Source organism: Pleurodeles waltl, chromosome 7 (assembly GCF_031143425.1).
Source record: "Pleurodeles waltl isolate 20211129_DDA chromosome 7, aPleWal1.hap1.20221129, whole genome shotgun sequence".
NCBI classification, from domain to species: Eukaryota; Metazoa; Chordata; class Amphibia; order Caudata; family Salamandridae; genus Pleurodeles; species Pleurodeles waltl.
Window position 1 is genome coordinate 1032311882 of NC_090446.1, and position 20730 is coordinate 1032332611.

A 20730-nucleotide genomic window follows, 5' to 3' on the forward strand; every position below is an offset into this window, starting at 1 on the left:
TGCCACTGAACAACAGGGCGGATGTCCTCATTAATGTGAAGTTTCACTTTCATTTTCTTGAGTCTTTCTAGGCCATGAAATAATGACGGAAACTGACTCACAATTTCAGATTGAGAAGGGTGTAATTGAGAGATATCAGTCCCATGTGAGCAGCAGTGGCAAAACTGAGTAGGCATGCACTGGATGTAGTTCCTTGAAGAACGTGTATTGGTGTTTGCACGGACCCTGCTTCGTGTTGCATTGTCGCTGTTAATAACCTTTGACTCGGCAACGGTTTTAAAGCTGCCCATGTGTATATCTTTGTGTTGATAGGTTCAGGCGTGGCACAGGAGACAGGCTATTGAACTTCTCGACTGGCTTGATGTTAATGGATACACCACTGTCTATGAGAAAGGTTATGTAACAACCATTGGGCTTTAGTGAAATCGTGGGGAAGTGTCCAAATCAATTTGGTTGTTTCGTTTGATGGTTTGCCTTTGTCTTTTGTTTTTCCTTTCCAGCAGCAAAACTGACATGCAGCTGTCGTTCCTTGGTCAATACCATCACCGCACATCCATCTTCTTCACTGGTGCTTGATAATGACGTTGAAGAGCATTTGTAGGATGCACTTGATGGCGATCAATTTTGTCTGGTTTCTAATTGTAACTGATGTTGCTTTTAGCTTTGTGGGCATGGCGAGAATGCTTTTGGAACCTTCTGGGGTACATTTTCTCTACTCACTGTTACCTGTTTGGTTTCTCTTTCACTTTTCAAACAGTTATGAAGTAGTTTTCTTTTCGGCAACCTCTTCACGTCTGTTCTATGGCTGGACATTTACTTTCTAGAGGAAATGAAAACCCACATTGGAAACTACTTTTTGTTCTTTGAAGACGTTGACTAGTGTGCATCTACCTTCTGTTTGTGGTTGCTTTTCATGAACAACGCTGATTCAATGTTTGATGTTCCAGCTGCCCTATCAGAGGCTTGTCAAATCTACTCTTTTATCAGCTCTTGCAGCCATTAGTATTTTCTCTAAACTGAGCATCTCTCTCAACATGCTTCTTCTAAAAGAGTCTGAAAGACAGCCATTGATGACTTTGAGGCTTATGGCTTCTTCATCATTAAATTCACTAAACTTACAGTGTTTGATAAGCCCATCAAGTCTTTCAACAAACTCATCCATCATTTCACCAGCTTGCTTGCAGTCTCGCTTGATTGAAAATATACCTTCCTTAGTGAACATTTAGCATCGGATTGTACTTGGCACCCAGTGCTTCATTGATTTGATGGCACAATATTGCAGCAGTCTAGAAGATTTTCTTCAACACTTCTTTTACTCGGTTACTCGCAAGGTTCTTTAAATACTTAATGATTTTCTTATCATCTACTTCTTGTAGGGCATCTATGAAGTAATCTAATGTCTTGATCCATGCAGTCCACCTGGCACCAATATTCTGCTTCTTTGCAATGTTGAATGGCAATGGTGGCTTCAGAAACACAGCTGCATCATACTTCATGCTCTTTTCAACTACCGTTGAGAGTATATGCTGTTCAAGTGACTGCCACCTGGACCTGCAGCTTCTACAAGCACTGGCCGTGGGCTCACACTTGGGTCATCACACCCGATCTGGAGTCATAGATTATCATCTTCTTTTTTGACAGTGGGTAACCGTTCCATTTCTTTCACTTGATCACTGTTGCATTTGGCTTTTTGCATTGTACTTGGTTGTCACTGTCTTTAGAATTTCTCTTTGTACCGATAATGGCTATGTATTATGAAGTGGCGCAGTATTTCTTCTTTTGGCCTTACCAGTTGGTTTCTGGCAGGCATTTCGGATTTGCTTCTCTGGAGGACCTTCAACTTCTTCAAGGGCCGTATATGGACTGAAGAGGGGCTTCAACTACACACATGCCAACTTCAAACTACTTCTCATCGCTTTGTGCATGTGGCATGCATGAGCAGTTTGCTGTATCGGTGCAAACTCAGAGAGAGCAGTCTTGTTTCTTTGGGCACGTGTCCTCTACTCGTCACCAGCTGTAGCATTCTGCCCAGTATGGGAGCATGGAAGTGAACACGCCACACACGAAGCTCTATGACAGACGCTTTTATTCCTCAGCATACAATCACACACTGCACTCTGATTACGTCATAAGTATTAATCACTACACCTTAACAACTCCCAGCAAGTTATGTAGTTTCTCTGTTGACTCCGCCCAGAACCGCAAAGGTCTTAGCACACAAAGCCTCACGACATTACAGCCATGTTATTGTCCAATGGGCATCTATTGAGGCTAAATCCAGTTTGCTTATTGTGAATTGGTTTGGCACAACATCGGCAAGCCACCAACTCTTTTAGTAGCAATCAGGCACAGTATTAGGATTCAACTTCCACACACCCTACCATTTTATAGTTGGAAGCTGGGATGGATCACCCTTTTAAAAACTGTTTGAAGGATTGGCTCTCATATGATGTAAGGATTATTTAGAGCTCGATTTCTGTTGTGAGTCAGAGGCTTAACCATCTTGACCAGTAGGCGAGTTTGGGCTTCAAATTCATATTTGGAATACTATTTGGGCATGGAGCATTGTTCGATTTTGATGACCTAATGATCTTTACAATCCTACCAGGTGTTAATATATCCTTCTTTAAATTTGGATGTTAAAGGGGCATCCCAAGTGACATTTTCATCAACATAATATCCACGTATGAGATTCACACTATACACTGTGGATGGAATTACCAATTAAAGTCCTATGATCTGTGTCTTAGTTGTTAACAAAGAGCTGAAACTTGCTCAAACAACCTTACTTTTAAACTGCCTCCATTTATAACTGTTGCTTTTGTTAGTAAGAGCACTTGAGTTTCCAAAGATTACATTTTTAAGTTTTCGTCAACTTTTTCTTATTATCTAAGACATTAAGGGAGGTAAATTATCTACCTGTATCCTTAATTCTCTAGTCATTGCTCTTCTCGGTGATTTCAGATGTGTAATAATCCATCAGTGCCTTAGGTCACGCTCTTAAAGTGAGTGGTTTGAGAGGACGCCGACATTTACCTGAAAATGTGGCTCAAAAACAAGGACCTACTTTTACACTTCAAAAAGGATAGTTGTGCAGAGTCAAATTACTGTCAAGTAACATCTTTGAATTAGCTGAGGACAGCCATCCGGCCAGGTAGCTCTGAGGGATTCTCATCCTAGTCACTGTCACAGCGTGGGCAACATGATCACTTTCAATACTGTGGGATCTTTAAAAAATTGGAAAAATAGGAGAAAGCTGAGACTGACATAAAGATATAATCCTGGTGACACGTGTATAATTAATTGGGACATTAGGCCCATCGTTACATTCAAGGCACGTAGCTTTAATGAATGGAGGAGCTTTACCAGATGAACTGCTGCAATTCTTTGCACTGAACAGAGAGAGAAAGTAGGGCGATACCATATGCAATGTCTGCCCATGTCACTTTTCATCCTCTATGGAACTGTAGGTGAGTTTTAGATTAAAATCACCAACTAATATAATACAGGGGTTAATGGAACCGTTGGAAAAGTGAAGCAGCGTCTCTGTAATTCTTTTAAACTTAGTTCTTTTTTATAATCAACTGGAAACACATATATGTTTAACAGCAGGGTGTTGAATATACCATTGCCCCACCGTCCTAATTCAACGGCTTAAATAGATGTACTGGGAGTATTATTAGACCTCCATTAGCACTCAAGGGAATTAACAACGTACTTGATTAGGCCCTAATTATCCTTCCTTTGATTTTCCACTTTTAGGAAGTGATAAAGAGAGCTCTAAAACTAGGTCAAGGACGGGCTCATAAGCCTAATGGTCCTGTAGACATATCATTTCATGGTTCTGAGCGGAAGTAATGACCTCTTTCTATTTGAAAGCACTGACTAAACCTGGTGCACTCCAAGACATCAACGTAAGGTCGGAAATCTGTTTGTATTTGCCGATTTAAGTTTAAATTAGTGTTAGGCAGAAGTTGAGGACTCAGCCCTCAGTGATTTGGATTGCCGGGACCAGGACTCAAGTTTATCCCCAGGTTGCCATTTATAACAAGTTTACAAGATGATTTTCCTGTCTGGGTTAGGTTCAGAGAGAATTTGTCAGGTTCCTACATTTCCATACCAGGTGACCACCACCATTCGCACCTTTTAAATTAGTTGATGCTTTATTCTCAATGCTTGTACTAACCTCTAGTTTGGAATAATGTAAATTAAATAGAACAATGGGGGTGTTTTGGTGGCAAACTGCTACTAAGTACACCCAATAGTTCAAAAAACGTTTCTGAGCCCCTTCTTATTCCAGTGTCAATGCAGGTTACCTTAGGAGATTCAGTCCAAGACCAGTCATGACACTTACTATATTTGTTAGACTCAATATCTGTAGATGAAAGTGTTTAAGTAGCCTCGAGGTACTAAAACAGCCATCCAACATCCCCCCCTTTTTAATACATCAAAAACCTCCTTGAGGCATATTCTGATGTAAAAATCAAGAGTTATGCACATAGGGGGTGATTCTAACTTCGGCGGGCGGCGGAGGCCGCCCGCCAAAGTTCCCCCACCAAAATACCGCTCCGCGGTCGAAAGACCGCTGAGGGTATTTTGGGATTTGCCCTGGGCTGGCGGGTGGCCGCCAAAAGGCCGCCCGCCAGCCCAGGGCAAATCAACCTTCCCACGAGGACGCCGGCTCAGAATTGAGCCGGCGTAGTGGGAAGGTGCGACGGGTGCAGTGGCACCCATCGCGTATTTCAGTGTCTGCATAGCAGACACTGAAATACTTTGTGGGGCCCTCTTACGGGGGCCCCGCAGCACCTCCTACCGCCATCCTGTTCCTGGCGGGAGACCCGCCAGGAACATGATGGTGGTAGGGGGTGTCAGAATCCTCCGCCGCCATGGAGGATTCTGCAGGGCAGCGGGAAACCAGCGGGAGACGGCCGGTTTCCCGCATCTGACCGCGGCCGAACCGCCGCGGTCAGAATGCCCTGCGGGGCACCGCCGGTCTGTCGGCGGTGCTCCCGCCGACCCTGGCCCCGGCGCTCTCTGACCGCCGGTGTCAGAATGACCCCCATAGTATGTTGGAGAACAGTTTCCCAGGGTTCAGGATCCACTTGCACCAAGACTGATTTTGGTGTAATTGTCTACGCTGTCTAACATAGGCCGATCAGGATTAAACTCATTATCAACAGGGTTGAAAATGTTAAATGTAGAAGGGTACTCAGAGATGTTTATTTTTAAAAGGTACTTTATCACTACTTAAGATCCAGGTATAACGTTTCAGGAGCACAGAGGTTGCGGCATATTCCATATGTTTGCATGCAGGGCTACTATTCAAATTGGAAGGAAAAAATGTGTGTTTTTTTCCTCAACACTTACGTGTTGGTAGTGCACACTATCTGGAGTTGAGCATAGGGCATTATTATAATCCTTGCTTACTTCTTCCACCCCTGGCAAAGTTCCTTTGTCAGTTCAGTGGTGGGCATGCCAGATATTCAAAGTTACCACTGGATTGTACTTCTGAGGAAGCTGTTCTTTCCCACTGTTTGTTAACCATAGTGGATAAAATCAAACGAGAATACCAAAGTCAAAGTATGCAATCTGCAGTGAATTTTCTAAATGATTTATCCATACTATTTACAATTCCTATACCCTGTTGCTCACTACAAAAATAAAGTTCTTTTTTTATAAGCAAAAACTCCTAGGTTTAAAACTGGAACAGAGGTTAATTCAGGGAATTTAGATACACCCCGATAGATTGCAGGTAGAATAATGCTGCATTTTTAACTGCATATTAAAACAAAAGGACGAATGACAAAAGTGTAAAGTTGATGTGAGCTAGGCTGATGGAAGTGGGTATAAAGGATCATCTTTACTGATGACGCGGCAGCAATGCCCTCCAGCACATATATCTTTGCAAAGTCCTTGGCAGGCATTTCCAAGCAAAGAATTGTAGGTAACACGTGGCTCTCATTGCTTTCGTGAAGGAATCAGAAATTATTTGATCCATGTGATACGGAACCACTCCAAGTTTCGTCTACTGACTTAGAGTACTTGTTCATGCCTTCGAAGGGGAACCCGTTCACCATTTCTTTAACAAATATTATTTTCTAATAGTTCATTCAGATCATATTGTTTTATTTTTTCCTAAAGTGTTCCTTAATCAACGTTGTACGCACTTGCTGTAAAAATATCTCATTTTCTTTCCCTACAGTTGTGCCAGTACACAGCTCCAATGCCCCACCTGACTGTGTACAGTGGTTCAGGTGCCCCTCCTTCTCCTTCCAGTCTGTTCCTAGCCTGCTATCTCTCGAGTGACCAACCTTCGCAGTCACCAGGACGCGCCACATTGCCAAACAGCGCTGTCTGCCCATCACCCATTAGTGTAGCCTTGGACAGCACCCCGGGCATGGAGCGGAGATGGGAAGCCAATGGCGATAGCTCCAACCAGGTTCCATCAAATAGTGAGAGCACTGACATTTCCATGGGATCGGAGTCAGGAACATGCAACCATCTGACTGTCCCCACAGAAGCCAAGTTGAGCCACAAATCCAAGGTATCACTCTCTTTTAGCAAGTTCTTGAAACGAGGGTGCTCCAATTCACCGGTCTTCGCAACCCTCTCACCCAAGTGCCCAGCAGTGAATCATGGAAAGATTCAGCCTTTAGATGACCTGGAAGAGCAGCTGCAAAAGACCAAACAAGTGACCAAGTAAGACTTATTTACTTTATCCTAAGTGGAATTCCACTGAGGACTCGTATCTTGAAATGATGAATGAATGATTAATCGTTTTGGATTATATTTCCTATTCTTCACCTTTTTTATTACCTACATTTTCACTTTGATTAGATGAAAAGAAGTTCACTAAGTAACACATAGGTTAAAAAAATCTACTTCAGTGTATGTATCGTGTTTATAGCATTACAGCCACTAAGTGAAGAACACACCCCAACTGTATACGTAAATGTTGCATACATGTATACTAGTGTTTTCTGAACTACTCTAATGGACGATCATTTACAGCCATGTGGCATCTTTACATAAGCATCTGTTATTTAAATCTGCTTTGGGAATCGGGTTGTATACTGACAATTGCTTGACATTAAAATGATGGCTTGTAAATAAAAATATCCCATTGTCCTATTCCGCATATCAACAAACCAATTAGAAATATCAACTGCCTCTACAATCCTAATCTTTACCAATTAATAATGAAGAGTATGTAATACAGTTATCAGCTATATCTGCTGTGTAAACGTATACACTACACAACGCAGAAAGCTAGCATCTTTAAGTATTGTTTGGTAAACATATCTAAGTGCTATTTGAAAAAAATGCTTTAATCATAATGTACATACATTGCCATCAATCGATGCATTATGATCTCTAATATTTAGCCAGTAACAGTTTTATATCTTACTGTATTATCCTCGGTCACTAGGTGTTATAATTTTAAATTATCCCTCAAAATAACAATGCCAAAATTGAGGCATAAAACCATGCCCCCATAGATGAGTAAAATTCCCAAATAATTGCATTAAATCTTATGTTTGTTAATATGAAAATAATTCGCAAAACACATACACCAGAGAAAATTCTGAAATCATAAAAACGACAGATCACTTCAATGAAAGTGTTCCCAGCTTCCTCTCAAAGCCAAACCCCAAACCTGATCCCAATAGCTAACTTTAGGGCTTGGATTTGGACAAGTCCAATGACCAATGCTGGGGCGAATCAGCAGCGTGCAGAGGTCAGGCACCATGCCATCCCTCCTCCTTCACATAAGAGAACTAGCAATGGTGTGCAGACTGGCAACTGGTAAAGGTAGGAACTGGTGACTGGGATGTGGCAAGTGCACCCCAACTCGGGATTTTAATGGAACCATTCATGAAGGGCATTGATTGAAAGGAAGAAAATGATATATCAGGATGGCCAGGGTGAGAATTCCAACTCCATCTCCAGATTCTTCAAAGGAGGATCAGTGTATAATAATAGTCAGGTGAGTGCCTGGAACAGTGACCACTGTTCCATGGACTTCCTCGACCATTCATAGCAGCTGAGCCTCGTGTTGTGGCTGGCGTGGAAAGTGAGTTTGGAGGGAAAGGGAGATGGCTGCCATGCCTCTCTTACTCACCCTCTGACCATTGCTTCTCACCACAGTTACAGACGTAGGGACTGGAACTAAAAATCAAATGACTGGGACAGTCCATAGTTCGTTCACGTCTTACCACCCGTCTCTGTGCTTTCAAATAGTTTGGTGGAGTATCCGGAGGCAGAGAAGGGAGTTTTGAAGAGACTGCAATTCCAACCTTCCTTGCCACATAAAAGAAATCAGAGTGAAGAGAGGTAAGAAAAAAGATGGGTTAGTGTTCAGTGGTCCAAGCGCCTTCCTCTACCATCAATAATCTCGAAAAAACAATCCAGTATAAAAGGAACGCCTTCCATGGCCTGCCATATGTGGCTAAGATAAGCAGTGATGTAAACGGCCTATAAATGAGCCACTCAAGTCATAAACATTCCAGCCTGACTTAGAATTTGTCAGGGTTCTCAATCGTGCACTTACATCCTTTAGATACCAGAGATCTTTCTCAAGCAGGGATCTAGTACTGATAGATTGCTGAGGCGTGACTGATGATCCAATAGCAGCCTGCAAAGATATTTGTATGCCCAGCAATTTTAAAGAGAATGGCAAGATAACTATGCTAGTTAATAATTGTGATGGCGGAATCTGTGTTTTGTCTATTTGCAGTTTTAACTCCTCATTTTGTAACACAGAGGCTTATGTGTCTTCTGAAAAGCACAGTGCGTAACACACAAATCTCAGATTTGTATTTTAGGTAGAGAGCTCAGTGGGTTAATGCTTTTCTCTCAGATAATATTTTGTTACTTGCAGTTTAGATGTTTCAATCCATCTAACATAGGACAGTAAGATACGAACCATCGTTAAAGAGCTGCATGCAAACTGGAAGGCATTGGTTGAGAACCTTATTTTCTTCTTTCAATCTTTTGTTATGTTAAGGTTGCTTAAAATATTATTTTGGCTACTAATACATTCTAATTAGTATTGACAAACCCCCACTGCTTTACGTTTTAAATCTCAGCTTTAGGCAAAACTACTGCGGTGGCGGCTGCCAAAAGACCACCATGTTGGTAGTCATCCAACCGCTGTATTACAACCCACACCATGAAGACTGCCAAAAAACAGCGACATTTCAGAAACTACCAGGACACTTACTGGTGGGCGGGAAAGAGGCGGTCCCACCACCAGCACTGCCAACCCAACACAAATCCACCCACCAGATTACGTCCCACAAATCAGCACAGCAGTTCATCCATGTCGGTAAAACATTGGCAATGCGAGCCGCCACAGTCAGAAACCACCACTGACAGAAGACAACACGACATAGGACAGTTTGAATTTTGAATTTTGAATACCCCACACCTGACACACACCCACACACTCAACACACTCGACACATCCACACACTGCACTATATAACACCCCTCCACACAACCCACAATCCTCTGTAACTAAAACACCGTACAGAGACACTGGAAGCAGGCACATACACAGAGAGAGCACCCTAACACTATAGGCACACACACATCACATGCATCACACATCTAATAAACAAGTACAACGCACACACATTCCACTACAACCGTCCATCCCTCACAATGCACCACCCACACCCCATCATTCACCAAACACTGAACCCTTTCATACACAACACCCCACCCCACACAGTAGACACAATCTCAAACATGTCCCCACAAAAGCACCCATGGATCTCTGACGATGAGTTGTGGATCATGGTGGATGAAATTGCCAGGGTAAAGCCACAGCTGTTTGGAGCACAGGTCCAGCTAACATCAATTGCCAGGAAAAAGGAGTTATGGCAAAAATAGTCGACACGGTCAACTCAGTGGGCAGCCATCCACGCACAAGGGATGACATCAGGAAGAGGTGGAACAACCTATGGGGAAAGGTTTGTTTAATAGTCTCGAGACACCAAATAGCTGTGCAGAAGACTGGCGGTGGGCCCTCACCTCCTCCCCCACAGTTCACATCTTGGGAGGAGAAGGTCTTGGAGATACTGCATCCTGAGGGCCTGACTGGAATACCTGGGGGACTGGAGTCTGGTAAGTACCCATATCAGTGTAACACAATTGTCATGTCCTGCAAGCTTCCTCATCACCCATCATGCAGCAGTGGCAGGCACACAATGCCACCCTGGCCTCCATCGCAGGGGTGCTGAGGAACATCAAACCTACCCTGATAGCATGATATAGCTAATCACCATCAGCCCCCTTCTACTAGCAATGTTATATCTCACCTCTCTACATCAGCTGCAGCTACTGGAATGGAGGCCCTGCCCGGGGTACTCCAAGCCTCAGACAACCCTCCCTCTGTAGCAGAAGAACCCCTCCGCAAATGTGGGTGTCCATCCAGCTGCAGCAGATGCCAAGACCAAACCCACTGCCAGGAAGTGAACCTCTCCTGCTTTGGTACCCTAGTGTGCCACTGACACACCCTGTTGACTGTTGAATTCTTACTCCATTCCCCCATGGCACAAGGACACAGGACCTGTGTGACCAAATGTTGTAGCAGCTACTCTGATCAATCCATATCCCATGATTCCACTCATCACCTGTTTGTTATGTTGGTCACCTTTATTTGACTTCTCACAAAACTGATATGCACAATAAATCACTTATGGACACAGCTACCGTATATGTGTGTTTAATCGTACTGCAACGTATGCCCATCAGCAAAAATGTGGTCTGTTAATGGCGCCCTGATTCCAACAGGCAATGTAATGGCAACGACTGACGCCCCCTCAGCAGGACACACATGACAACAGTAATGTCACGGTACAGATGTCACAGTATGATTGTGAAATCCACAGCAACACCAGGTCATAGACCATTGAGCCATTTCCAATTAAAGCAAGACAGAGAGTATCATCAGGATGGAAGGCATGAGTCCCCAGTAAGCACATATACAGGTAATCGACTGTGTGCCTGTTGTAGTATTACTCCAAATCATGGGCATTTATACAGGACCTATACACCACAAGGTTCAGGGCCTTAATATTATCCTTTTAAACAAGCTATCTGTCCTGAACACATTTCAGAACTGTACTCTTTAACCATTGACTACTGACTATGTGTACCCTAGACCCACAGATGATATCCACATCCTGTTGGTGGGAGGAGATGGCAATAGGAGAATACATGAAATCCAGCTCTGAACTGGTCAGTCCATGAGAGAAGTGAATGTCTGAATCAGTTGCTACCCTACATGTTAGGGCAGAACCACTAATACTGTACAACTACCATTCCCTGTGTCTGCTACAACAACTCACACACATGCACTGGAAATTATAACACCATCACATTTGTCAAAGGTCAGGTGGTGTAATGGCAGCTATCCACTTCTGATTGTGCACTGACAAGACATGAAATGGTCAACCTCACCTACCTGTATGTCACTGGAAGTACTGAGTGATGAGCTCAGTCTTACAATCAGCAGCTCCTTCACCCTCTGGCTCTTCATCACATTCCAAATCACCAATTGCAGGAACAGGTACCGCTGCCACACCCTCATCAGCTAGTAATGGTATCCAACGTCTCAGGGCTAGATTGTGGAGCATGCAGCAGGCAATGATGATTTGACAAATCTTGTGGGGCGAGTGGAGGAGGGCACCTCCTGACAGGTCCTGCACCTGAATCTTGCATTCAGGAGGCCGAAGGTGTGCTCTATTGCATGGCCTTGTCCTCCTGTGGGCCTCATTGAAACGGAGATCCCCTGGTGTTGCTGGGTCCCTCTCAGGTGTCAACAACAAAGGAAGGTTTGGATAGCCAGAGTCACCCATGAACACAATGGTAGAACAAAATCAAATCAGGTACTGCTATTGTGCAGATTGTGATGACGGGTCACATTACAATTAAAAACATAACAATGCATTCCCACCAACCAGCCAGGCCCTCTCTGTGTGTAGTCATGGCATCATGGTTGTGACATTGCTTTTCCGAATAATGTTGGAAATCCAGGAAACTTGGCAGATATATACTCGTCTGCCAGACACACCACCTGTATGTTGATTGAGTGGTAGTTCTTCCTGTTTACAGTGGGAGGGACCAGGGATACATGGGTGCCATCAATGGCCCCTACCATGAAGAATCAATCACATCTGATAAAAGTCACCCTTCACATTGGCAATATCTTTGGGGAAACCTGATGTAGCTGTCCAGGTGCTGCAGGAAAGCACACAGTACATCCCTCAAAACATGAATGAACATGGGCTGAGACATCCATGCTGTTAAGGTGACTGTATGCTGGAATGAGTCTGTGACCAGGAAGTGTAGCACTGACAATGCTTGAACGATAGGAGTTATGCAGTAGGCATTGCGATTGCCTGACATCAGATCTGGCTCCAGCTGTCTACATAGATCCATGATGGTCTGGCAATTCAAGTCTGAATGACATGCCTGTCCTCCATGGTTGCCAGGTCTACCAGTGGACGTACACTGGTGGTTGTCTCATTTCCCTCATTGTATGATATCTAATTTATGAGGAGAAAATTTACATTAAGTCATGCAGTTGGCACACGACAGCATCATATTGTATACTTGCATCCCCTATACATGTGTAGGGGATGCGGTGCAGTGCTTACATAAACATTACAGTCCATAGAAATGCACATCATTCACCCTCGTTGCAGCACATTGGCTGGAATGTCAGTCGGATAGGATATTGGACACATATGTATGTATGTATGTAAAAATGTGTGGGTGACTGTGCAGTCCTGAACTGATGACACATATCTAACCAAATTAACCTATATCAATCAGACGCCTATGTACCTCAGAGTAGCTACACAGAACTATCCACATGTACAGAGGTGCAACATGTCATTTCTTCATGATTGCCCCATTATGTAGCACAATCATGAAGTCACAACATTGGGTGACATAGATTTCTGGTCGATCAGGTGTCTGACCCACGGTTGTAAGCACATGCATTGAGTAAATGTGCCCAAAATGGCAGGTGCATGACCTACTGTTCTGGACAGTTGGAAGTGACATAAGTCCACCAGCGGAAGTCGTCATGGCGGTAGGTAGTCGCAAACACCATGTAACTTGTCATAGGTTAACATTGCTGCCTATGGCGGACTTGGGCCAATGGTGATGACCGCTGGCTGTGTAAGTCCTGTACGTGGCGGCCATGACCGCCATTTTTTGCAATCTTGCTCACTTGACATGCAGCACTGTTGCTAGCAAAACCTCCACTACGTGAGCTGCTGTGTACTGCCTCTGGGAGCCATCATACCACGTCCTGCAGGTGATAGGGCCCCTGCCTTCACACAGGAATAGCTGGAGAAGCTGGTGGTGCCCCGTATGGACAGCTATGTGGGGCACCAGAGGAACAGGTGAGTCCAATTCCCCAGCCATGTGTGATTGGTGTTGTGTGTGATGGTGAGTTGGCCATGTGAACTGTTGTTGGTGTAGATGTATGCATGCTCTATGCCGTACAGGCTTGTGGGCAGGGAGGATGGGTATGTGTGCTTACTTTCTGTTGCAGTTGTGTTGTGTCATCTAAGGTTGGTATGGTGCATGTGTATATGACTTTCTCCTTTTATCTGTATCATCCATGCAGGTGAATGCCCATCAGAAGAAAGGGATCTGGCGTGCCTCCGCTAAGCAAGTGCGGACCCTGGGGATCGACAGCCAGCGGAGCACCCATTGTTGCAAGTGGTGGGAGGACCTGAGGCGCTGGGCCCAGAAGGCCATGGAGGCTGAGCTGGGGAAGTCCTCCCAATGAGGGAGGGGTGCCTGTCAGATCCTGACCCCCCCCAATGGCCCACATTTTGCCAGTGGCCCACCCTGAGATGGATGGGCTTTTGAGGCCAGCACAGCAGCCACAAGGGGGTAAGTACTGACTGTTACCTGGGACTTGGCTCTGGTTGAATGGTATTTGCTGTCTCACTGTACCTTCAGTGATGATGTAGTAGCTGACAAATGTTTATGGACTAGTGGTAATTAGTTGGTTGCCATTGTATGGGATGTGGAGCTGCCATCATGGTTTGCTATGTGTGAGTTTTGGAATCATGTATTAAGCAATAATTCTTACTGCATGTGAAAATGCTCTAATGTCAATGGCACATGTGTTGCATATCCTGCATTCCTATGCTTGTGAGCTGGTGTTTCACCATACCCTTTTCGCCTATCCCGGACCATCCCTCTGCGTATGGGCGTCAGTGGCTCTGAGGTGTCTGACCACTCCCATCTGTGCTGATTACCTGTTATAGCAACAGGTTGAGTCACTTATTTGGTACAGGCTCCACACATTACTTTTAACTGGTACAGATCTAGACTCCATGTGAGGCTGCCATCTCATGTACAACACAGTTATGGCCTGTCTAGGCCATTATATCTGTGTTTGTCGTTGTAACTCCATTGTCCATTCATCTCCATTCAATGGGGTATGTGAAGGAAGGAACGATGGGACATTCTACTTTGGTGATCTGCTCTGTGATTCGTAATACAATTGCTTTTCCATATGATTGACATGTAGGCATTTCTTCTCTGTCCCAATGTGTGGGTTATAGAGAAGGTAAGTGGTTTGGGAGAGTCAGCCTTATACAATATGCGATGTCAATGGTATGTGTGCAAATGCCCTATAAATTACTTTGTGACCTTGGTAATATGCTGCCTACATCATGTCTCAATGGCTAATTTGGGGCACACCTTGTGGAGCAGGACAAACTACAAACTATGTCACCCTTGGCCTAGCTGATGTGTCCAGTCAGGTGAGGATTATGTATTGCATCACTTATGTGGTCATGAAGTGATGGTCTGGCTGTACCACTAGTCAGAAACAGGTTTGTGTTGTAATGGAAGATGTTTTTAATGCACTGGCAGTCATGTAGGGCCATGTGTAAATCATGTGTACATGTGAGTTCCATGTGACATTTGTGTAGTCTTGAGTTAGAAACATGTAATAACATGAGTTATGGTGTGAGTGATGTCGGTGTACTCATGTTGCCAAGTCCTAGAACTTTAACTGCATGTCAGGTGGAATGGCAGGTGGCCTATGATGTCTATAGTGGCTGCCTGTAGTGTAGTTGTTGTGACAGTGACAGTGCACACAGTGATTGCCTATTGATGTATAATGGGTGCCATGTAGGCCGTTGCAGCCACACATGCAATAATGAAGTGATATGGTGTATCTGTGTTTAGTGTGTGCAGATATTCCTCTGTGATTGTGTGAATGTCATGCCATTGCTGTTCTCTGGAAATGTTTTCTACACATCAGTTGTCACATGCATGGGAGTGCCACATGTCGTGGCTTGATCAGTTCAGACACCTCTGTTGACATTTATGTATGTGAGTCATACAGCAATGTGTTATGTATGGCCTGTGCTGTGTGGGATGTGAATTGGGTAGTCTACACTTTCAACAGACATTAGTAATTGAGATGAACTGGTCAGGTGTAGTTTCAGGACATGCATGGATATGTTGGGATCACTCACCTGCTCTTCCAATAGGTGATAGGAGTATGGAGAGATAGGATCTGGAATGTGCATGATGTATCTACTTCTGCAAGGGCATGAGTAGCATGTTGACATGGCTTGATGGATGGATTAATCAAGTCATGCTAACTTACTCTAAATGTGATGTGGGTGAGAGGGATGACCTGAAAGGGTAGATAGTATTAACATGATGTGACATGTTGTAGGATATGTGTCATGCTAACATAGGTAGCCTAGCCTGGACATGTTCAACTGCAGTACTGCATGTGCCCATGAGTGAACGTAAGGAATGTGATAACCCTTTCTCTCCCTCTCTGTCTCTCCCTCCCTCTCTCTCTATTTGTGTGCATCAGCATTGGCAGGCGAAACAGACGGGGCACATGCGAGTGTGGATGCTGCTGGCCATGGGACCAGAGTGCTGCGACCAGTGACAGCGAGGGACCCAGTGGCCCAGAGGGTGAGGGGAGTGCCATGGAGGAGACTGGAACATCATCATCATCTTCGGAATCCTCCTCCAGTGAACACTCCCTGGCGGTGGTGGACCCACCTGGGACAAACCCTGCACCATCTTTGTCCGCCACCCCCCTTACTACCACCGCCCTTCCTGTAGTTCCCCACCCAGCTGTCTCACCCTGGAGGGAGAGTGTCTCCTTCACCACAGGCAACTCTGCCCCAGTCAACCCTGCTGCCCTCAGTGAGGAGGCTAGTGACCTCCTGAGTTCGATCTCTGTGGGTCGATCATTGTGAATGCCATCCAGGGACTTGCAACTCAAGTCCAATAGAGCAAAGCATTCCTGGAGGGCATTCGCGGTGCACTGGCTGGCTTCCAGAGATCCTTTCAGGCTCTGGGCTCTGCACTGATGGCAGCCAGTCACCCTTTGTCTTCCATCCCCCCTCCATCTTCCTCTACCCTAATCCCACAGTCTTATTACCCGTCCCATCCAGACCACACAGACAGACAAGCATGCATCCACCTCAACAGACAAGGATACCGCAGTCAAACACAAGCACCACAAAACCCACCACCTGCATGCACACAGACAACATCCACCTGCAGATACATCAACAGCCACTACCTGCACAGACACCCCCATCACCCCACCTTCTCTCACACTAAACCTGACACACCAGCAGACACCACACCAACATTCACAGATCCAGCCACAACTTCAATCCTACCCACAGTCAGCCCAAAAACAGATTCACAGACATCCACCCCAGTCACCACATCTGCAGCCACTACATGCAGCACATCCACCATACCTGCAGTCACCACCCCAACAGACACTCACCCATCCACCACGGCATCCCCATCTCCTTCAAAGACACAAAAAACACCCACACTCACCTAACCAAAAGACACCCAGCACAAACAAGCATTCCTGTCACACACCTGCACTCAAATCATCCACCAAGACACCTACTAAAAGCATTCCCTTTCCCTCCACTCCCAAATCCTCTTGCCATGACCATCCCCATGTGTCTTAAAGGTTTTTCCTTTCGGAGTCAAACCTTTTCCCTACTCCTTCCCCATCCTGTGTGACCCCCAAAAGATCAGTTTCCCTCTCCAAGTCCAGCCCTACCACCTCCAAGTCTTCCCCTGCCCTCCTGCACGTTCCCATGCCCCTCCCCACCAAGACATCTACCCCTCCTAAGTGTTCCCAGTCCTCCCTTAAGCCCTGTCCGAAGCCTCCACCTCCCAACCCCAAGCCTAAATATCCCTCTCCAATACCTAGCCTGAAACTCCCACCTCTGCCCCCCTAATCCCTGAGGTGCCTGCCTGTCCCCTTCATGCCCCTACCCATGGTGGTAATTTAGCAGTCAGGAGTCAAGTTGGGGCAGTCTGACATGCCAGCTGTGCATGTTGCACTTTCGATTTTGGAACTGGCCTAAGGCCTTTTATATTTGTAAATACTGATATCTGAAATGTTTTTAACATTATTTGTATACATACATCTGGACCAACCAGTTGTTGGTTCCAACGTTATCATCTTTGTCCTGCCTTTCATTTCTCATTACTGTTATGTTTTTGCCTGCTTCATATTGTGAGTGAGTATGTTATGTGTGTGTGGTAGTTGTGCTACCTGTGGTATCTGAGCTGCTTGTGTGGGTGGGTGCTTTGCAGTTCTCCCGCAGTGATGGCTGGGTATGGTGTGTTGGGCATGTATGTGTGTGGGACAGGACATACATTTAGGTTGATATTGTGTGGATTGATTGTGTTGGCTGTTGTGATTTGGAGTGTGGTTGGCCTTGTGTAGTTGTACTGTTTGTGTGCATGTGTGTGGTAATTGGTATGTCCGAACTGCTGTGTGGTGTGTTTGCATGGTCTGAGGTATGCCTCGTTGTATGACTATGTGATTGCATGTCTTGGTACAATGGTGTTGTTACGTTGTGTTGTATATTTTTATTGTCAGGTGGGGGTGTGAGTTGTGGCGTATTGACGGTGCATTTGAGGTGTTGCAGTTGTTGTGGAGTTTGCTGGTGTTGTGTGTTGTTATGTTTGACAGTGCCTGTGCTGTGTGTCTGCGGCTCAGAACCTGTTTTGGTAGCGTATGTTGGCCATGGTGTGTGTCCTGAGTCAGTGTGTATGTGTGTATATGGCTGTGTGTGAATGTGTGTGTCAGTGTAGGACAGAGGTCTTCAATCTGTGGGTCGCGACCCCCAGGGGGGCCATGGAGTCCTAGAAAGGGGGTCGCGCATTTCCCCAGCTGATCATTAAAATGCTTCAGTTGAACTTTAATTGATGAGTCTCCTGTGCTGTGAAATGAAGCTGCACAGACAGCTGAAGAAGCCATCGTGCCAGGGTCCTGCTTCCTGAATGAAATGAAAAATGTGAGCTACGAGTTGATCTGCAAATAGTGAAATATACAAACATAAAGGATGCTTTGGAGCTGGTTCTGGCTGTAATTGATGGATTCACTCAAAGCTTTGTGATGACAAAGATTTGTTCTTTTTGAGTGGCAGTGCAAAGAGTTAACAACTGGGCTGTGGAGTGTTTGCTTTTAATTGTAATTGTATATACATAGTGCTTACTACCCCCGAGGAGGTGTTGAACGGACAGCTATTAAAAATGTATTAAATATATTGTCTGGTAGTACTTAAATCTACCTTTTGGAAACACCATTTTATCTTAAAACTTTATCTGCATTTTGCAGTGGCCTATCTTATACTGTGTGTAATGCAAATATAAAATAATGACTTACATTTTCACAGTGCTTTCTGTCACAGGCTGTTACCTCGTGACACTAAAAATACATAAGTCACTATTCTCCACTGCACCAACCAAGATTTAATTCTGTGGCTGTCTGGATACACACAGACCTCTGCAGTGCATTAACTAATAGAGGTTTCATAATGCACTACAGTGCATTTCCCAATGAGTAACCACTTTTTAAATGTATTTTTCTTTTAAGCTGCCTGTTATTTTATATGTAGCTGCCTGACGATGAAAGACCTAAAAAAAAATGTACAGAATATTTTTGGTCATATTTATTAGAGGCTTGCGACACCAGAGTATCACTTTTATTGACGCTCCGGCCACACAAGCCTCTCAGTCATACCTAGGAGGCGACGCACAGCCACCCTACACGGCTTTGCTTGGCCTCATAGATATGGAGTAAGGCAAAGCAGTGCAAGCCGCTGTGTTGCCTTAATTTGCGTCAAGGAGGCGTTCCATGGGCGTTGTGGTGGGGGTTCCCACACAACACCCTTGGATTTTGACGCTGCCCCAGAGTTACAAAATCACGTAAACCGGAGAAGGGCCAAAACCTTACGCAGGCATAATGAGGAGAAATATTTTCATTTTTCCTCAATTTTTCCTCTTTCCATGTGTGCTGCATTCTGCTGCACACATGGAAAGAGGAAAATACCTCTCAGGACTGTATTTGTTCCGGAAGGTGCCCCTTCCTGCACAAAAGCAATCCTGCCTACGTTGGCGCTAGGCAGCAATTTGTGTGCCAGCGCAGGGGAAAAGGACAGGAATGCATTGTATTTCATAAATATGGTGCATTCCTGCCCTTTTATGTTGAGGTAGGGCAGTGTAGCAAGAAGACTTGCGGTGCTGCCCCATGCCAATTCCTCATAAATGAGGACCTTTGTTTTTAGCCAAACTCTTGACCACGCCCCCACACTCACTGACCCTTGGTTTGCTAAACACTGTTTCATATTATTTCCTCATCGTAAAAATGATTTGCAGTGGGAATTAGGGATGCCTATGATTGTCAACAATGAGGATTACCAGGTTCTAGAATTTTTTGTCCAGAGGGGGTCCTTACGGCAAAAAAACTTTTGAGAGGGGGTCCCGGCATCAAAAAGTTTGAAGACCTCTGGTGTAGGAGTACATGTATGTGTCACCCTCACCACCTGTTCCGGATGTGTATGTTTTTGTGTGCGTCGTGACCTTGCCATTATGCAACAGTGACAGATAAGTATATGTACTCACGGTTGCTGCCGTTGTCGTCGTCGCTGGTCCTGGAGTCATTGGGCGAGCAGGAGCAGCAGGAAGACGTGTAGTTCAGGTTCCATGGCGGCTTAAACTGGTGTGTCTTCCTGAAGGTGGGTGTCTCCTTTTATACTGTTGGTTTCCGCCAGGGTTTCTGTGGTGGTGCGACAGCGGTGGAAACCTTGGTTGTGTCTAATTTCATAATTTGTCCATGGTGACATGGTTTCTGCCGGACTAAAGGTGACTCCCGCCATCCATGAAGGTCTGAGCACACTGGCGGTGGCGGCCGTGGACTCGCTGTATTCTCTTGTAAATACCGCCATGGTCATAATTTAGCGGTCTTCTCCTCCAGCCTGTTGGCGGTACGACCTCCAACATGGTGGTCATGAAACTGCCAACATCGTACTGACCCCCATCATGTCTTCCAGTATGTGTGACATGTGACTCGTACACCTTGTAGCCCTCATTATCTTATGTAATATTTCCTATACATTCATTTACACACTTGTATGACTCATTATCCCTGTATAATATATGTGTGGTGTAAAGTGCTGTGACACCCTACACTGGGATGAGTAGCACTTCAAAAGAAATTTTATGTGAGAAGGGGGTTCAGGAGAAATGAGGGGTATTGCTGGATGGTAGTAGTGGAGGAATCTGTGGAGAAAGAGAAAAAAATCACAACTGGAGACGCTGAGGCCACTGCCTCTTTCTCCACAACGATAAAATGGGGAGCACACGAGGAGCCACAGATAAAACTGG

The 20730-nt window shown here is 45.0% G+C and overlaps 1 protein-coding gene across 1 annotated transcript in view; it reads left to right on the forward strand.

The window, feature by feature from the left end:
- RGS9 (regulator of G protein signaling 9) overlaps positions 1–20730 on the forward strand; it is a 707657-nt gene that overhangs the window by 667342 nt on the left and 19585 nt on the right. Inside the window, exon 18 of the mRNA XM_069199876.1 lies at positions 6203–6699. Within this exon, the coding sequence (XP_069055977.1) occupies positions 6203–6699 (497 nt within the window). The remainder of the gene's footprint in view (positions 1–6202; positions 6700–20730) is intronic.